The sequence below is a fragment of the Erinaceus europaeus genome, chromosome 1 (genome assembly GCF_950295315.1).
Source record: "Erinaceus europaeus chromosome 1, mEriEur2.1, whole genome shotgun sequence".
Taxonomy (NCBI): Eukaryota; Metazoa; Chordata; class Mammalia; order Eulipotyphla; family Erinaceidae; genus Erinaceus; species Erinaceus europaeus.
In genome coordinates this window covers 205,080,452-205,098,883 of record NC_080162.1, presented here as the reverse complement: position 1 = coordinate 205,098,883, position 18,432 = coordinate 205,080,452, and the positions used below count along the sequence as shown (strand labels likewise).

The window sequence follows — 18,432 nt, the reverse complement described above, 5'->3', positions numbered from 1 at the left end:
GCCCTACCAGGTGCATCTCCACAGACCCTACCAGGTGCACCTCTACAGACCCTACCAGCTGCACCTCCATAGACCCTACCAGGTGCATCTCCACAGGCCCTACCAGGTACATCTCCACAGGCCCTACCAGGTGCACCTCCACAGGCCCTACCAGGTGCATCTCCACAGGCCCTACCAGGTGCACCTCCACAGGCCCTACCAAGTACATCTCCACAGACCCTACCAGGTGTACCTCCACAGGCCCTACCAGGTACATCTCCACAGGCCCTACCAGGTGCATCTCCACAGGCCCTACCAAGTGCACCTCCACAGACCCTACCAGGTGTACCTCCACAGGCCCTACCAGGTGCATCTCCACTGGCCCTACCAGGTGAATTTCCACAGGCCCTACCAGATGCAACTCCATAGATAATACCAGGTGCACCTCCATAGACCCTAGCAGGTGCATCACTACACGTCCTACCAGGTGCATCTCCACAGACCCTACCAGGTGCATCTCCACAGGCCCTACCAGGTGCATCTCCACAGGCCCTACCAGGTGCACCTCCACAGACCCTACCAGGTGCACCTCCACAGGCCTTACCAGATGCACCTCCATAGACCAAACCAGGTGCACCTCCACAGACCCTACCAGGTGCATCTCCACAGACCCTACCAGGTGCATCTCCACAGACCCTACCAGGTGCACCTACACAGGCCATACCAGGTGTACCTCCACAGACCCTACCAGGTGCATCCCCACAGATCCTACCAGGTGCATCTCCACAGACCCTACCAGGTGCATCTCCACAGATCCTACCAGGTGCATCTCCACAGACCCTACCAGGTGCATCTCAACAGACCCTACCAGGTGCATCTCCACAGACCCTACCAGGTGCATCTCCACAGACCCTACCAGGTGCATCCCCACAGATCCTACCAGGTGCATCTCCACAGACCCTACCAGGTGCATCCCCACAGATCCTACCAGGTGCATCTCCACAGGCCCTACCAGGTGCATCTCCACAGGCCCTACCAGGTGCATCTCCACAGGCCCTACCAGGTGCATCTCCACAGGCCCTACCAGGTGCATCTCCACAGACCCTACCAGGTGCACCTCTACAGACCCTACCAGCTGCACCTCCATAGACCCTACCAGGTGTATCTCCACAGGCCCTACCAGGTACATCTCCACAGGCCCTACCAGGTGCACCTCCACAGGCCCTACCAGGTGCATCTCCACAGGCCCTACCAGGTGCACCTCCACAGGCCCTACCAGGTACATCTCCACAGACCCTACCAGGTGTACCTCCACAGGCCCTACCAGGTACATCTCCACAGGCCCTACCAGGTGCATCTCCACAGGCCCTACCAAGTGCACCTCCACAGACCCTACCAGGTGCATCCCCACAGATCCTACCAGGTGCATCTCCACAGACCCTACCAGGTGCATCTCCACAGACCCTACCAGGTGCACCTCCACAGACCCTACCAGGTGCATCCCCACAGACCCTACCAGGTGCATCCCCACAGACCCTACCAGGTGCACCTCCACAGACCCTACCAGGTGCATCCCCACAGATCCTACCAGGTGCATCTCCACAGACCCTACCAGGTGCATCCCCACAGACCCTACCAGGTGCATCTCCACAGACCCTACCAGGTGCATCTCCACAGACCCTACCAGGTGCATCTCCACAGACCCTACCAGGTGCATCTCCACAGACCCTACCAGGTGCATCTCCACAGACCCTACCAGGTGCATCCCCACAGACCCTACCAGGTGCATCTCCACAGGCCCTACCAGGTGCATCTCCACAGACCCTACCAGGTGCATCTCCACAGACCCTACCAGGTGCATCTCCACAGACCCTACCAGGTGCATCCCCACAGACCCTACCAGGTGCATCTCCACAGGCCCTACCAGGTGCATCTCCACAGACCCTACCAGGTGCATCTCCACAGACCCTACCAGCTGCACCTCCATAGGCCCCCAGAAAACTCCTTGCGAGATGTAACTGTTCCATGAAAATCGCTTCTGAGCCTCTTGTTGAGATTGCCGGTGTGTATATAGTCGTCCACGTGTCTGACTGACGGTGTGGCACTCCTGGAGCCTGAGCCCATCTGCTGTTATAAAGCGGCTGCCAAAGTAAGATGAATCACCCCGTGGTGTGTGAGACAGCACAGTGGACAAGCACTGGATTGTCAAGCACGAAGCTTTGAATTGTGCTGCCAGCACGGCATGTGCCAGAGTGACACTTTGGTTCTCTCTCACACAAATAAAGAAATCTTTAATGAAATTCAACTGTTAAAAAAAAAATCTGGCAAATGGATGGCCACTCGCTTCATCAGATTCATTACCATGCACAAGGCCCCAAGTTCAAGGCTCAGTCCTCACCTGCCACGGAGGAACCTGAAGCAGGGCTCCAGGTGTCTCTCTTTCTCTCTATCTCCTTCTCACCTCTAAATTTCTCTCTATCCCAGAAAATAAATAAATAAACTTTAAGAGATTTCTCTTTTAATAAATTTATAAAGTAAGATATTCTTCAGGCATGTTGTAAATACATGATTTATTTGAAATGTGAGAAGTCAGAGGTATAAAAGTAAGAAAAAGAGGTAGGCGGTGGCGCAGCCGGTTAAGCACACACTACCGTGTACAAGGACCTGGGTTCTAGCCCATGGTCCCCACCTGCAGCGGGAAAGCTTCATGAGTGGTGAAGCAGGGCTACAGGTGTCTCTTTGTCTCCTTCCCTCTCTATCTCCCCCACCCCTCTCAATTTCTGTCTCTATTCAATAATAAATAAGAAAAAAATTTATGTTCCCTGATGTGCGTATTATTTTAAGTGACTTTAAATATGTGAATGTCACTAAATAAATATTACAAGGAAAGGGAAAAAAGATTGTGGTTGCCTGGGGTCCTACACACATTTATTAAATCAACATTTCCAAACCTCCAGGAGTCATTTTTTCTCCCCCAAAAGATTCTTTCTTTTAAAATTTTTTATTATTTTTATTTATCTATTGGAGACAGCCAAAAATTGAGAGGGAAGGTGGTGGTAGAGAGGGAGAGAGACCCCTGCAGCCCTCCTCCACCACTCGTGAAGCTTTCCCCCTGCAGGTGGGGACCAAAAAAAGATTCTTTTTAAAAAATTGTTTATATTTATTTATTTTCCCTTTTGTGGTCCTTGTTTTTTTTTTTTTTTTTTTTTGTAGTTATTACGATTGTGTTATTGATGTTCTTGTTGTTGGAAATGGAGAGAGGAGGAGGAGACAGAGAGGGGGAGAGAAAGACAGACACCTGCAGACCTGCTTCACCGCCTGTGAAGCGACTCCCCTGCAGGTGGGGAGCCGGGGGCTCGAACCGGGATCCTTAGCGCCGGTCCTTGCAGTTTGCGCCACCTGCGCTTAACCCGCTGCGCTACCGCCCAACTCCCCCCCAAAAGATTCTAAGGCACAGTCCTGGACTGAACTTCACTGCTCAGAGGACGAGTGCAAAGTAGCTGCCTAGCACTTGCTGAGCAGCAGACAGAGGGAAGCTACTCTGAGTCAAGCGTCTGCTCAGGAGCCCGAGTGCTGCCCTGCGGCCCCAGGGAAAGACAGGCAGCACCCCTCCCGTGGCGGCTCAAAGTAGGCCCTCGGGCACGAACATGTGTGCGCTCTGCCAAGAGAACTATCTCCTGGCCCCAGGACGTACACCTTCTATCACTGCTGAAAGACTGGGACAGAACAGATGCTTGATTCACGTTTGTAGGATGAGTGAACTTAAAATGAACAAAGGATATGCTCAGGAGGAGTTGTGTTTCCGCAGCATCCAGCAGAGGCTGAGGCAGACACAGTCACCGCTTAGTACGATCTGAAGGAAGACAGTAAAAATGTGAGGGGGGGTACGGTGTGTGTACGTGTGTGCGCGCGTGTGTCTGTGTAGATGTGTGTGTACGTGTGTGCATTTGTGTATGTGTGTGTATACATGTGTGCATGTGTGTCAGTGTGTGTGCACGTGTGTGTGTGTGTGTGCATGTGTGTTTGTGTGCATGTGTGTGCGTGTGTGTGCATGTGCACACACAGAAAGACCAGGATCACACTTTTCCTATTCTCCGTCTTGGAAGACATTCCCCTCCTTTGGGTATCTCTCTGGTTAAGCACACACAGTACTAAGTGCTAGGACCTGGGTTCAAACCCCTGCTCCCCACCTGCAGGGCGGGCACTGCATGAGCGGTGACGCAGGTCTGCAGGCGTTTATCTTTCTCTCTCCCTCTTCGCCTCTCCCTCCCCCTCTCAATTTCTGCCTGTCCTGAAATTAAATAAAATAGAAGGGGAAAAAAGGAAAATATGGCCGCTGGGAGCAATGGATTCATAATGCTAGCACCATGCCCCGGCAATAACCCTGAAGGCAGAGAGGGAAAGCAAGAGAGAGAGAGAGAGAGAGAGACAGAGAGACACAGAGAGAGAGAGATTGAGAGAGATCTCCCTAAAGATTGGCCAACACCATGAAATCATCAGTTAAACTGTAAGCAGCCTCCATTATAGCGAAAAGGTTTGCAGCATGGTACTTGAATAAGCATTTTCATTTCTTTCACATCCTGAAACCAGAAGGCTCTCCAAGGCTTCCAGCAATGTCAGAAATGCAGCGCAGAGTTGAGAGGTCAACACTTTCGTGCTTAGCTCAGGGGACACATTTCCCATCCATGTGTGACATTCATTCCTGACCCCTGCCCTGCAGCCAGAAAGCGGCATCAGCTAGGCTCAGGGGAATTCAATTTGGGCTGACGGCTGGCTGGCTACTCGAGAATGACGGGAGGCCTGTCCTGACCTTTGGAAAGGCACAAGCAGGCAGGGGCGTCACAGAGGGCTCTCCTGGGCTTGGTTTGGAAGGGTCTAAAATCAAAGCTGGTTGGTTTCTTTGGATGGAGGGACAGCATTAAAGTAAAGCTAACCTGACTTCTACTGCTGGCTCAGAATCCAGCCCTACTTGTAGCAGTTGTCTCCCACTGTCCTGTGGTTCTAGGGTTGGGGAACAGTAAAGATGTCGGGCTCCTTATTCTCCTGATCATGTGCTTGCTCAGGGAAGTCGGACACACTGTAGTGTGGTGTGACTCACTTCATGCATCGATGGTCATCATGAGTCAAACAGAAGGTGAGGGTGAGGCAGATGGCAGTTCACCTGCTAAGAGCACATGTAATGGTGATGTGTGAGGGTCCAGGTTCAAGCTCCTGGTCCCCACCTGAAAGGAAGAAGCTTTGTAGGCAATACTGCTCATGACACATTGATCATCTTTCTTTCTTTTCTTTCTTTCTTTCTTTCTTTCTTTCTTTCTTTCTTTCTTTCTTTCTTTCTTTCTTTTTCTTTTGCCTCCAAGGTTATTACTGGGGCTCAGTGCCTGCACTATGAATCCACTGCTCCTGGAGGCCATTTTTTTCCTCCTTTTGTTGCCCTTGTTGTAGCCTTGTTGTGTTTATTATTGTTGTTGTTGATGTCGTTCATTGTTGGACAGGACAGAGAGAAATGGAGAGAGGAGGGGAAGACAGAGAGGGGGAGAGAAAGACAGACACCTGCAGACCTGCTTCACCGCCTGTGAAGCGACTCCCCTGCAGGTGGGGAGCCGGGGGCTCGAACCGGGATCCTTATGCCGGTCCTTGCGCTTTGCACCATGTGCGCTTAACCTGCTGCGCCACTGCCCGACTCCCATATATTTCTTTCTTTCCCTTCCTCTTTCTTTCCCTTCCTTCCTTCTTTCTTCCTTTCCTCCTTTCTCCCCCCCCCCCCTTCTTCCTCTTTCTTTTCCAGAACACTGCTTAATTCTGACTTATGATGATTGGGGAATTAAATCTGGGACCTTGGAACTTCAGGCATGAAGCTCTTTTGCATAATCATTATGCTATCTCCCCAACTCTCTCATGTCTCTTTTTGTCTGTCTCTCTTTTTATCAAAGAAAACAGCTGCTAGGAGTGGTGGAGTCATGCACACACCACATCCCAGCAAAAATAACCCTGGTGGCAAAAACATCAAACAGATGCAGCAGGAGGCTGCTATGCTCTATGCTATAGGCGTAGGAAGTGTCGGCTTCTCTGGGGTCCCCTTTGGTCTACATGCTCCAGGCCCCAACACTCATCTGTTCCCTGTGACACCATGAGACCATCAAGTGTAGGACAACAAATGTCATCACAACAATCTAGAGGAGGAAAGCCAACCCTTCTCAAGAGCCGGTTAGCAGGGAGCACAGGGGATCAGCTTACTCTCTGATGTCTCGACTCTTTCCTCTATCAGAAGAACTGATGGCGATGGATATCTGCTGATGTATATTTCAGTCCGTGTGGACCTGCATGCTTGGGCTCTAGCACCCCTCCTGGGTGCAAGCCTTGCACCGAGACTAATTAGGTGGTTGTACAATGGTACGGAATTTATTCTTACTTTTTCTTACTTACGTTGAAGGCACCCTCTGCCTCTGTCATGAGAGTAATATGCAACTGCTCGATATAGGTTACATGACCAAATATACAAGCAAACAGGAAGAAAGAAAGGGAGGGAGGGAGGAAGATAGGAAGGTGTGGGACTTTGTGTGATGGTTACAAATGGCAGCTTGGGCATCTGGCAGACGGCTTGTTTCAGTCACGCTCTATCACCTACCTGTTCCAGGATGTTCTTGCTTTTTGTTTGTTTGTTTTGCTTTTATTACCACCAAGGTTGTCACTGGGGCTCGGTGCCTGCACTGTGAATCCACTGCTTCCACGGACCATTTTTTCTCTTTTTTTTTCCCCCCTCAAGTTTATTCAATAGGACAGAGTGAAATTAAAAGGGAAGGGGGAGGCAGAGAGAGAGAAAGACAGACAACTGCAGACCTGCTTCACCACTCGTGAAGCTACCCCTTTGCAGGTGGGAAACCGGGGTCTTAAACCGGGATCTTATGCCGGTCCTTGTGTTTCGCACTATGAGCGCTTAACCTGCTGCACTACCTCCTGGCCCAATGGGGGCTTCCCTATTTTTGTAATCTCTCTGGGAGTATGGATCACAGTTTATTTTGGGGGTCTGGAAGGTAGAAGGTCTAGATTGTCCACTGGACAGGGGCACTGGCAATATCTCTAGCCTGTTTGTTTTTTTTTAATTTTTTTTTTTGGTAATTTTTATTTATTTATCTTCCCTTTTGTTGCCCTTGTTGTCTTTTTATTGTTGTTGTAGTTGATGTCATCGTTGTTGGCTAGGACAGAGAGAAATGGAGAGAGGAGGGGAAGACAGAGAGGAGGAGAGAAAGACAGACACCTGCAGACCCCTGCTTCACCGCCTGTGAAGCGACTCCCCTGCAGGTGGGGAGCCGGGGTTCGAACCGGGATCCTTATGCCGGTCCTTGCGCTTTGCGCCACCTGCGCTTAACCCGCTGCGCTACCGCCCAGCTCCCTGTTTTTTTTTTTTAATCAATCTTCTTATCACAAACTCCTACCCACTTCCTTAGGTCCCATCACATAGCACTATGCCAGGACTCAGTAGTCCCAGGTCCTCCCAGATCCAAATTGCGGGGAGTTCTGCCTAATAAAGAGACTTCATGGCATAGAGGGAAGAGGGAGGGGATGAGGAAAGAGCAACTCCAAGTCTTGCTGAGCAATTCTTTATGTGTAAGATGAGGGTAGCAATTCCTATGTATTTACTGATTTGAATTAGTAATGACTGATAAGACCATAGGATGAGAGTGGTGTGATTTCCATCTGGGAGGACTATGGACTGGATTTAATACAGTAACAAATTTAAAGAGTCTTCTGCACAGTGGGTTCAGGCTAAAATAGCACCTGTGACTGTTGGCAGTGAGATTGCTGTTGCTATTCTTGACTTCAGCCTGGTACCTGGCCCCTACCACCACCTTTCTTTCTGAATCAAAGACAGATACCAGCTAGAAACCCTCTAAGAATTAACTGCTACATTAAAAAGCCAAGGGGCAAAGAACACAGTCAAGAAAAAAAATCTCCAGCTCTCCAAAGATCAGTCACATGTTCTTTAACCACCATGCACACCAGTGGGCGTCTCTCAGAAGTCCGGTGCAGGAGTCGAATGAAATGCCTACATTACGGACATCACCCCCCACCCCCACCAGAAAAATGCTCTCATGACACCCAGTCTGAATTCTCGGTACTGAATGGGGTATGACCACTCACCGATTCCATAGTGAATCTCTGGAGGAAAAACTGGAGAGCCTGGAAGCTGAAGATCTCATGTCTCAGCTGTCACATCAGAAAATTACCTAGATGGGAGCAGGGGGGGAAAAGTGACAGAAGTCACTCAGCAGGACTAGGTGGGAGGCAATATTTCACACCAGCACGTGACTGCACCCGGGAGCGGGCCCCCTGGTTAGGCTCGCTGTGGGAACAGAGTGGTGGCACAGAAACAGGAAGCAAACAGGCAGGGAAGCACTGCTTTGGCTCCCCACCTGGCTAGCTCCACTGGTAGATCCATGCAAGCTTCCGTTCAGGAATCCTCCGTGGATTCTATTTCTGGCTCGACGTTAGAGAGCAATTTGCAAGTCATTAAGTTCTCTAGACCCGGGGCTCCTAAACCCAAAAATGAAAGTGTGCTGATAGGTGCAACAGACAGACAGATAGACAGACAAGACATTTGGAGCTATCTGCCCACAGGAATGCACACGGTACTCTGCTCAAATAGGACCAGAGCAGGAGAGAAGCAGATCTCCAGGAATATAAATACTACCTGAGACCTCCCCACCTCTGAGCCTGAGTCTTTAATTAATTCCTGTATATCAGGGTTTAATTAACGGCTGAGCGCACCCAGCACACAGGAAGTCTGGGATAAAAGGTGCTGCCTAAGGAAACAGTTTCAATATCTGTGGCCTAGAAGGGGTTAGAGGTGAAGCGGGGGGGGGGGGGGAGTCGGGCGGTATAGCACAGCGGGTTAAGCACACACGTGGCACAAAGCATTAATGGACTGTTGTAAGGATCCCGGTTCGAGCCCCCAGCTCCCCACCTGCAGGGGAGTCGCTTCAGGTGGTGAAGCAGGTCTGCAGGTGTCTGTCTTTCTCTCCCCCTCTGTCTTCCCCTCCTCTCTCCATTTCTCTCTGTCCTATCCAACAATGACAACATCAATAACAATAACTACAACAACAAAACAACAAGGGCAACAAAACGGAATAAATAAAATAAATATTAAAAAAAGAAAAGTTAAAAATAAAAAGAGGTGAAGCGGGAACCGTTATAGGTCAAAGGTTCTGCCTGAACCTTCCTTCCCCAGTGACCCGCTCGTGCTCAGGTGAACACCTCCATCTGCGGGCAGACACTGCAGGGCAGCTGCTGGCTTTTAAAAAATATTTATTTATTTATTTATTTATTTATTCCCTTTTGTTGTTTTATTATTGTAGTTATTATTGTTGTTGATGTCGTTGTTGTTGGACAAGACAGAGAGAAATGGAGAGAGGAGGGGAAGACAGAGAGGGGGAGAGAAAGACACACACCCGCAGACCTGCTTCACCGTCTGTGAAGCAACTCCCCTGCAGGTGGGGAGCCGGGGGCTCGAACCAGGATCCTTACTCCCCTGCAGGTGGGGAGCCGGGGGCTCGAACCAGGATCCTTACGCTGGTTCTTGTGCTTTGCGCCACCTGCGCTTAATCCGCTGCGACTCCCTGCTGTTCTGTTTATATCAGCACTAAGACCTCCATCACTCCACGTGGACTTTTTCTGATAGAAAGAGCCAGATGGTAGCTCAGGAAGTAACACAGTGAGGCAACGTAGGGCTATCAGGGATGAGGTCCTGGCTTTGATTCCCTCACTTGGAATGTGCCAGAGTGATACCCTAGTTCTCTCTCACTCTTTCTGCTGCCACTCTCATAAGTAAACACACACAAAAATAAATAAACACACACAAAAGGAAAGAGGCAGAGAAGTAAAAGCACCACAGCACCAAGCCTCCCTCCAGCGTGGCAGGGGCTGTGTTCACGCCTGGGTCCTGCGCACAACAAAGCAGGCCCACTACCCACTTATCTCCCCAGTCTAAGAGATACTTTTTAAAATCTTTACTTTATTAGTGATTTACAAAATTACAAAAGAACAGGGGTACAATTCTGCACCTTTTCCACCACCAGACTTCTGTGTCTATGGACGCAGAACAAGTACACTTCTGAATAATACCGGGATCACTAAGAAATCCAGAGAGAAAATAAAGTGTATCTGAGAAACAATGAAAATGAAGAGACCAACCACCAGACACTACAAGATGCAGCAAAAGCTGTCCTCAGAGAAAAGCTGATAGTCCTCACACTTCATACTATGCCCAGCCCCCTGCCGGTGTCTCTCTGTCTCTCTCCCTTCTCTCTGAATTTCTCTTTCCAATAATGAAATAAATACATTCTTTTTTAAAAAGACATAAAACAGGTGGAGCAGATCTGCATCCAAATGGAAAGTCCTGTCTAAACCAGCCCAAACTATAATGGATCAAACTACAACTGGCCCACAGCTCCATGACCATGAGAAATAAATATTTGCCCAAATACATGCCTGCAGTTCTCAGGTTCTTATTCTTTGGCAAGAGCTAATTCACATGGAAATACTCATTTGAGGCACCAGTGAGCATCAATGGGAGCTAAAAAAAAAAAAAAAAAAAAAAAAAAAAAAAAAAAACAAGCACGGAAGTCATGTAATACGTGTGGTGGGAATGAGCAAAGCTGCCTCATGCAGAAGACACATCAACTGGGAGTATGGACCGACCAGTCAACGCCCATGTTCAGCGGGGAAGCAATTACAGAAGCCAGACCCTCTACCTTCTGCAACCCTCAACGACCCTGGGTCCATGCTCCCAGAGGGATGGAGAATGGGAAGGCTATCATGGGAGAGGGTGGGTTATGGGGATTGGGTGGTGGGAATTGTGTGGAGTTGTACCCCTCCTACCTTATGCTTTTGTTCACTAATCCTTTCTTAAATAAAAAATTAAAAAAAAAAAAAGAAAAAGAAAGTAGACCATTACTGAACTTGAAAAAAAAAAAAGAAGACACATCAACTTAGTGCCAGCTAGAGCCTCACAACAGTACGAGAGACCCTTTGTCAGCTTAAGAAAGGTCTGAACTAGAGTTTCCGGGAGTGAGTGTGTTACAGAACTGGGATTCCCATCCAGATCACCTGGCGTTAAACTTTCATGCCAGGGCCTGGGCTACGGCACATCTGGTTAAGCGCACAAAGCACTAAGTGCAAGGACCCACCCAAGGATCTGGGTTTGAGCCCACAGCCTCCAGCTGCAGAGGGGACACTTTACAAGTGGCAAAGCAGGTCTGCAGGTGTCTATCTTACCCTCCCCCTCTCTACCTCTCCCTCCTCTCTTAATTTTTCTCAGTCCTGTCCAGTAAAATGGAAAAAATGGCCGCCAGAAGCAGTGGATTCAGCATCAGCAGCGAGCCACAGTGATAACCCTGGAGGCACAAAAAAAAAAAAAAAAAGTTTGGGTCAGGCTTCCATCCAGTGGAGGGTTTTTGTTTGCTTGTTTTGTTTTCAGTAAGCCTTCGTATGTGACTTGATTCACCAATTTTTGCCATTTGTTTTCCCGAGCTACCTTTTCTTTCATTTAAATTTCAATTTATTAGTGTGCTAACAGGGTTTGGTAAAATGACTAGGATTTCAGATGTGGCGTTTCATACCCACTTGCGGTGTGTGCCAATCACTGCACCCTCCACCGCGTCCTGCGTCCCCTCCCTGATAACTCGTGTGGTTCTCACAAAGTCTAAGAGAGAGCTTGGTTAGTCTGTTTTTTTTTATTATTTGTTTGTTTGTTTTGTTGTTGTTGTTTCCATTTGATTTAGCCTTCTATATTCCAGAAGTGAGCAGAACCATCTGGTAGTTGTCACAGAAAGATCTCACAGATGCCCATTAGAGACAGCGACCACAGCTCCCCCATGCCACCTCCACGCCACCTCCACCCTTGTCTCCCCTCCCTCTTTGTGGGTGTTCGTATGAGGCGGCAGGATAGAGTGAAAGACCACTGGATGCACACAGTCAGGCCTCCCGAGTTCCACCCTTGCACTACTTCATGCACAGACTTCATCCTCGTGCATTAACCTCTTGGGCTCCCAGCTGTCTGTTGATCACTAGGCCACGAGTCCTTGTGTGGCCCACATCGCAACACTGGTGAGAACTCTCCAGAGATGGTGTGTGAGAGCTGTGTGAGTGTGAGGTGGGACCACAAGGTCAGCTCACACCCTGTCCACAGTTTGCCTCTCAACCCCCCTCAGCTGGGTTTTAGCATCTGTGTACAGGGCAGTGTCTCACTGCTTGTTCTTGTGTTCACTTACTCCTTGAGATGAGTTTTTTCTCAGAGTAATTCCAGCTTATCAAGAAAAATAGTACTATGTGAAAAACTAAACCATTTAGTTTATCCCAACACCTAGGGGTAAATACTATTAGGATTTTAAAGCCATTTCCCTCTCAGAAACTGGTTTTTGAAAGCGGGAAATACGTGATGCACTTCAATGAACAGGATATTGTTAAAACCATGGGACAGCCAGTGACTGAGAAGAAATCCACTTCATATCAACCCCTTCAGCAAATGCTCGTTCTACACCAACCATATCCCAAGGACTATTCTTGCTATTTGTAGATGAAGCCGGAACAATGCCTGATCAAGGAATTAATGTCCAGCTGTTGTTTATGCTTTTAAATTCAACAAGTATGGAGTGCTATTAGACGCTGAGGCCATCTAACAATAACAGCAGAAGCAGTGCCTTTGCCAGATCCTGTCTCTAGCAGTTTGGCGTAGGAGCGGTAGTAGCAGTAGTAGCAGCAGTAGCAGCAGTAGTACTGGTAGTAGTAGTAGCAGTAGTAGTAGCAGAGTAGTAGTAGCAGTGGAGTAGTAGCAGGAGTAGGGGTTGTAATTGCAGTAGTAGTAGAGTAAGCAGCAACAGCAGTAGTGGTAGTAGTAGTAGTAGCAGGAGTAGTAGTGGAGTAGTAATAGCGGAGTCGTAGTAGCAGCAGTAGTAGTGGAGCAGAAGTAGTAGTAGTGGAGTAGTAGTGTCAGCAGCAGTACTTGTAGTAGTACTAGCAACAGTAGTGGTAGTAGTAACAGCAGTAGTAGTAGGGGACTAGTAGTAGTAGCAGTAGTGGTGGTAGTAACAGCAGTAGTGGTAGTAGTAGTAGCAGCAGCAGTAGTAGTAGCAGCAATAGTAGTAGTGGAGTAGTAGTTGCAGAGTAGTAGTAGTAATAGCAACAATAGTGATAGTAGTAGCAGCAGTAGTAGTAGGGGAGTAGTAGTAGCAGCAGTATGGTAGTAGTATCAAGAGTAGTAGTAGGGGAGTAATAGTGGTAGTAGTAGTAGAGTAGTAGCAGCAGTAGTAGTAGCAGGAGTAGTAGTAGGGGAGTAGTAGCAGTAGTAGTAGTGGAGTAGTAGCAGCAGTAGTAGTAGTGGTAGTAGTAGCAGGAGTAGTAGTAGGGGAGTAATAGTGGTAGTAGTAGTGGAGTAGTAGTAGTAGCAGGAGTAGTAGTAGGGGAGTAGCAGCAGTAGTAGTAGTGGAGTAGTAGCAGCAGTAGTAGTAGTGGTAGTAGTAGCAGGAGTAGTAATAGTAGTGTAGTAGTAGCAGCAGTAGTAGTAGGGGAGTAGTAGTAGCGGAGTAGTAATAGTAGTGTAGTAGCAGCAGTAGTAGTAGGGGAGTAGTAGTAGCGGAGTAGTAATAGTAGTGTAGTAGTAGCAGCAGTAGTAGTAGGGGAGTAGTAGTAGCGGAGTAGTAATAGTAGTGTAGTAGCAGCAGTAGTAGTAGGGGAGTAGTAGTAGCGGAGTAGTAATAGTAGTGGTAGTAGTAGCAGCAGTAGTAGTAGGGGAGTAGTAGTAGCGGAGTAGTAATAGTAGTGTAGTAGTAGCAGCAGTAGTGGTAGTAGTAGCAGCAGTAGTAGTAGTGGAGTAGTAGCAGCAGTAGTAGTAGTGGTAGTAGTAGCAGGAGTAGTAATAGTAGTGTAGTAGTAGCAGCAGTAGTAGTAGGGAGTAGTAGTAGCGTAGTAATAGTAGTGGTAGTAGTAGCAGCAGTAGTGGTAGTAGTAGCAGCAGCAGTAGTAAGGGAGTAGTAGTAGCAGTAGTAGTAGTGGAGTAGTAGTAGTATCAGTAGCATCATTACTGTCCATCTACAAGAATTTCACACCTGTTCAATTCCACCGCTCACAGAGGACTCTAGTTTTGTTTGTTTTCTAGATAGAACATGAGAGGCAGAGAGGGAGAGAGAGAGAAGGAGAAATACGAGCAGGGGGTGGCACACCCGCTTAAGAGCACACATTATAGTGCACCAGGACATGGGTTCAAGCCCCGGTCCCCACTCGCAGGGGGAAAGCTTCACAAGGGGTGAAGCAGGTCTTCCGGTGTCTCTCTCGATCTCTCTCTCCCTCACCCTCCCCCCTCAATTTCTCTCTGTTCTAGCCAATAAAATTTAATAAAATTTTTAAAAAGAGAAGGAGAAATACCACAGCACAGCTCCACTGTTCAGGACATGCCCCAGTGCTCAGTGTGCCCATTGGTTGTCAGTGGCTCAAACCTGGGTATTTATTTAATATTGATTTACAAAACTATACGGTAACAGGTGTCTAATTCTGCACCACTCCCATCACCAAAGTTCTTTATCCTCATTCAAGACATTGGAAGTGACAGCAGTCTTCTCAGATAAGGGCTGACTATTTCTACAACTGTCTATATTTGCCTTTTTTTTTTTCCTCCACAGTCCTGCCTTGTCTTCTTTCCTAAGTTACATCTACACCTGTTTCTGCTTTTCAGTGTCCTTTTTTTCACCCTCTTCCTCTCTGGGTCCTGATGGGAGTTGGAGTTCAGAGCCTTCTGGTCATCTTGCCCTCAAACCTGGGTCTGTACAGTTACAGAAAGACTAGAACTCAGACAGTGGCTTTTGGCTGGGTAATTTTATAACTCATACATTTCTATCTCAGCTTTAAAACAGAGACGCTTGCGCGAAAAGTGGCTAGTGTACTTTTTCGGAGGCAGGGCTACAGAGCAGTAACAGCTGCGTGTCTCTCCTCTCCTCTCCTGGGTCAATTAGGAACTTCTAAAGAGACCCACCTGGGACCTCCACAAGGCAGGACTAGAACGATTTCAGGAGCCCACCAAACCACCAGTGAGTGCAAATACGTGTGGCTCATGGACAGGAAGGAGCCTAAGGAGAGATTCAGTGGCTGGTAACAGTCCGGCAGATTACCAGTTGAGGCACCAACTCCAGTCTCTTTTACCAAAAAAGAGACTGCTGAAGGGAGGAGAGGACTCCCCTAAGACTCACCAAATGCAATTGTGAGTCTCCATTGCTACTGCCCTCAGAGACTAGAGCAGCAGGGGGAGGCACGGTGCTGACATCTGGGAACAGAGAACTGACAATGAAACTCAGGAGAAGAGCTACACCTCGGTGACCTAGCAGTGGAACTGTATACTGGGAGCCTTTCCACATTGTTCTCCTGATGAGAACATGGTGAATAATTGTCTCTGAACCTACCGGCTATAAATGGGACTTGTTAAGAAAGTCACAGGGCCCAGCAGTGCTGCCCAGAGAGAAGCTAAATTGAGGCTGGAGCTTAGGATCCTTGGGTGTGAGAGTCTCTTTGCATAAACACTGTGCTATCTCTCCCCAGCACTGCTTTATCTCCTGGTCATGAGTGAGGGGTTAAGCTAAGAAGCGTACTTAAGAGTTTAAAAGCCCTGAGAATCCCATAGTCTACAGGGAAGAAAAAGAACAAAAGAGGCTTTTAATAGCCTCTGTGCTCCAACTCAGGGATTGAAATAATGGTGAAACAAATATTAATTTCAACAACTGTGAACCCTTTAATTACCAGACTTAGACACAAGTCAATTCAGGCAAGAGTGATTAGTAATTTCAAAAGTACTGACAGAAGGAACTCATAACATATTATATAGAATAGTTAAACCAAGAAGAAGAAATATTGGAGAAATAAACCAGGACAAGAGTCCAGCTAAAAGCCCCCTAAAGGTTGAACCACAAAACAGTGATATCAATATCCAAATGCTTGTTAAAGAAATAGTCACAGGAGTGAGTAAAGAGTTTGAAAGAATTGTCATCAGAAATGCAGAAACAACACATGAGACTGGAAGAAAACACTAATTATCTCAAGGTTACTAGAGAGCTGAAAGCTGAAATAGCTGAGTTAAGAACACAACTGGTTGAACAAGCTAAAACAGTATCAGCATAGGGTAACAAAATAGATGAACTCAGGAAACAGTCGAAGGGAGAGAGAATAGAATAAGTGAAGCTGAAGACAGAATTAGCAAGACCGAGGACAAATTAGAGACAACTAATGAAGAAGTAAGAGATCTCTAAAAGAGATTAAAAGTAACTGAAAAGAACAACAGAGACCTATGGGATGACTTCAAAAGAAATAAAATATGCATTATTGGCAGGAAGAAAGAGAAGGAGAGGAAGAAAGAATTCTTCAGGACATAATAGTTGAGAACTATTCCCAGTCTAAAGAACATCAAAGACATAAAGGTTCAAGAAGTCCAGAGGTTCCCAAACAGAATTAACCCGGACTTAAAGACACCAAGAAACATCATATTTAGAATGAAAAGGAATAAGGATAAAGAAAGGATCCTAAAGGCTGCAAGAGAAAAACAAGAGTCACCTACAGAGGAAAACTCATAAGATTAGCAGCAGACTTCTCCACACAAACACTACAGGCCAGAAGAGACTGGCAAGATAGCTATCAAGTGCTCAATGAGAAAGGCTTGCAACCAAGACTACTGTATCCTGCTAGACTCTCATTCAGAATAGATGGAGGCGTAAAAACGTTCTCAGACAAGTAACAGTTGAAAGAATCAACAATCACCAAGACTGCCCTGAAAGAAGTTCTGAAAGGTCTCTTATAAACAGTCAGACCACCATAAATAGGCCATATATCATAACACTCTAAAAATCTACAAGAATGGCTTTAAAATATCTTCAGTCTATGATATCAATAAATGTCAATGGCCTGAATTCATGTATTAGAAGGCACAGAGTAGGAAGATGGATCAGAAAACACAACCCAATAATATGCTGTCTACAGGAAACCCACCTAATTCAACAAGACAAACACAGACTCAAAGTGAAAGGATGGAAAACTATCATACAAGCCAATGGCCCACAAAAAAGGTCAGGAACAGCTATTCTCATATCTGATAAGACAGACTTTAAAATAAATAAAAATCAAAAAGACAGGAATGGACATTATTTAATGCTCAGTGGATCAGTCAATCAAGAGGACTTCACAATTATTAACATCTATGCACCCAATGAGAAGCCATCTAAATGCATCAAACATCTACTGAAAGAGCTATAACAATATATTAACAGCAACACAATCATAGTAGGGAACTTCAGTACCCCACACTCTCAACTTGAGAGATTATCCAGGCAGAAAAATCAATAAAGACATGAGGGAGCTAAATGAGGAGATAAATAAACTAGAACTATTGGACAGGGCTACTCACTATCACCATTACTATTCAACATAGTGTTGGAAGTTCTTGCCATAGCAATCAGGCAGGAGCCAGGAATTCAAGGCATACAGATTGGAAGAGAAGAAGTCAAACTCTCCCTATTTGCAAACAACATGATAGTATACATATAAAAACCAAAAGAATCCAGCAAGAAGCTTTTTAGAAATCATCAGGCAATACAATAAGGTAGCAGGCTACAAAATTAACATTCAAAAGTCAGTGGCATTCCTCTCTGCAAACATTAAGTTAGAAGAAGATGAAATCCAGAACAATTCCTTTTACTATAGCAACAAAAACAATAAAATATCTAGGAATAAACCTAACCAAAGAAGCGAAAGACTTGTATACTGAAAATTATGAGTCACTACTCAAGGAAATAGAAAAAGACACAAAGAACTAGAAAGATACTAGAAAGATACATGTTCATGGGTTGGCAGAATGAACATCATCAAAATGAATATACTACACCCAGAGCCATATACAATTTTTAAAAATATTTATTTATTTATTTTCCATTTTTGTTGCCCTTATTGTTTTATTGTTGTAGTTATTGTTGTTGTTGATATCATCATTGTTGGATAGGACAGAGAGATATGGAGGGGAGGAAGACAGAGAAGGGGAGAGAAAGACAGACACCTGAAGACCTGCTTTACCGCTTGTGAAGCAATCACCCTGTAGTGGGGAGTGGGGGGCTCAAACCCAGATTCTTGCGCAGGTCCCCGCTGCGCTACCACACAACCTCCACAATATACAAATTTAATGCTATCCCCATCTAGGTCCTACTCACATTTTTAGAATAGAACAAATGCTACAAATGTTTATCTGGAACCAGAAAAGACTTAGAATTGCCAAAACAATCTTGAGAAGAAAGAACAGAACTGGAGGCATCACACTCTTAAATTGTATTATAGGACCATTGTCATCAAAACTGCTGGGCACTGGAACATGAATAGACACACCGACCAGTGGAATAGAATTGAGAGCCCAGAAGTGAGGCCACACACCTATGGACA

General features: G+C 46.6%; 1 protein-coding gene across 4 annotated transcripts in view; it reads right to left on the bottom strand.

The window, feature by feature from the left end:
• ASAP1 (ArfGAP with SH3 domain, ankyrin repeat and PH domain 1) overlaps window positions 1–18,432 on the bottom strand; it is a 422,920-nt gene that overhangs the window by 350,315 nt on the left and 54,173 nt on the right. For 3 of the 4 annotated variants that reach the window (XM_060201453.1, XM_060201440.1, XM_060201460.1), the window contains one exon: window positions 8,119–8,204. The exons of the other annotated variant lie outside the window; for it this stretch is intronic. In XM_060201453.1, the coding sequence (XP_060057436.1) occupies window positions 8,119–8,177 (59 nt within the window). In that variant the 5' untranslated portion in view covers window positions 8,178–8,204. Of the gene's footprint in view, window positions 1–8,118; window positions 8,205–18,432 lie in introns of those variants that run through there. 4 annotated transcript variants of the gene reach the window in all.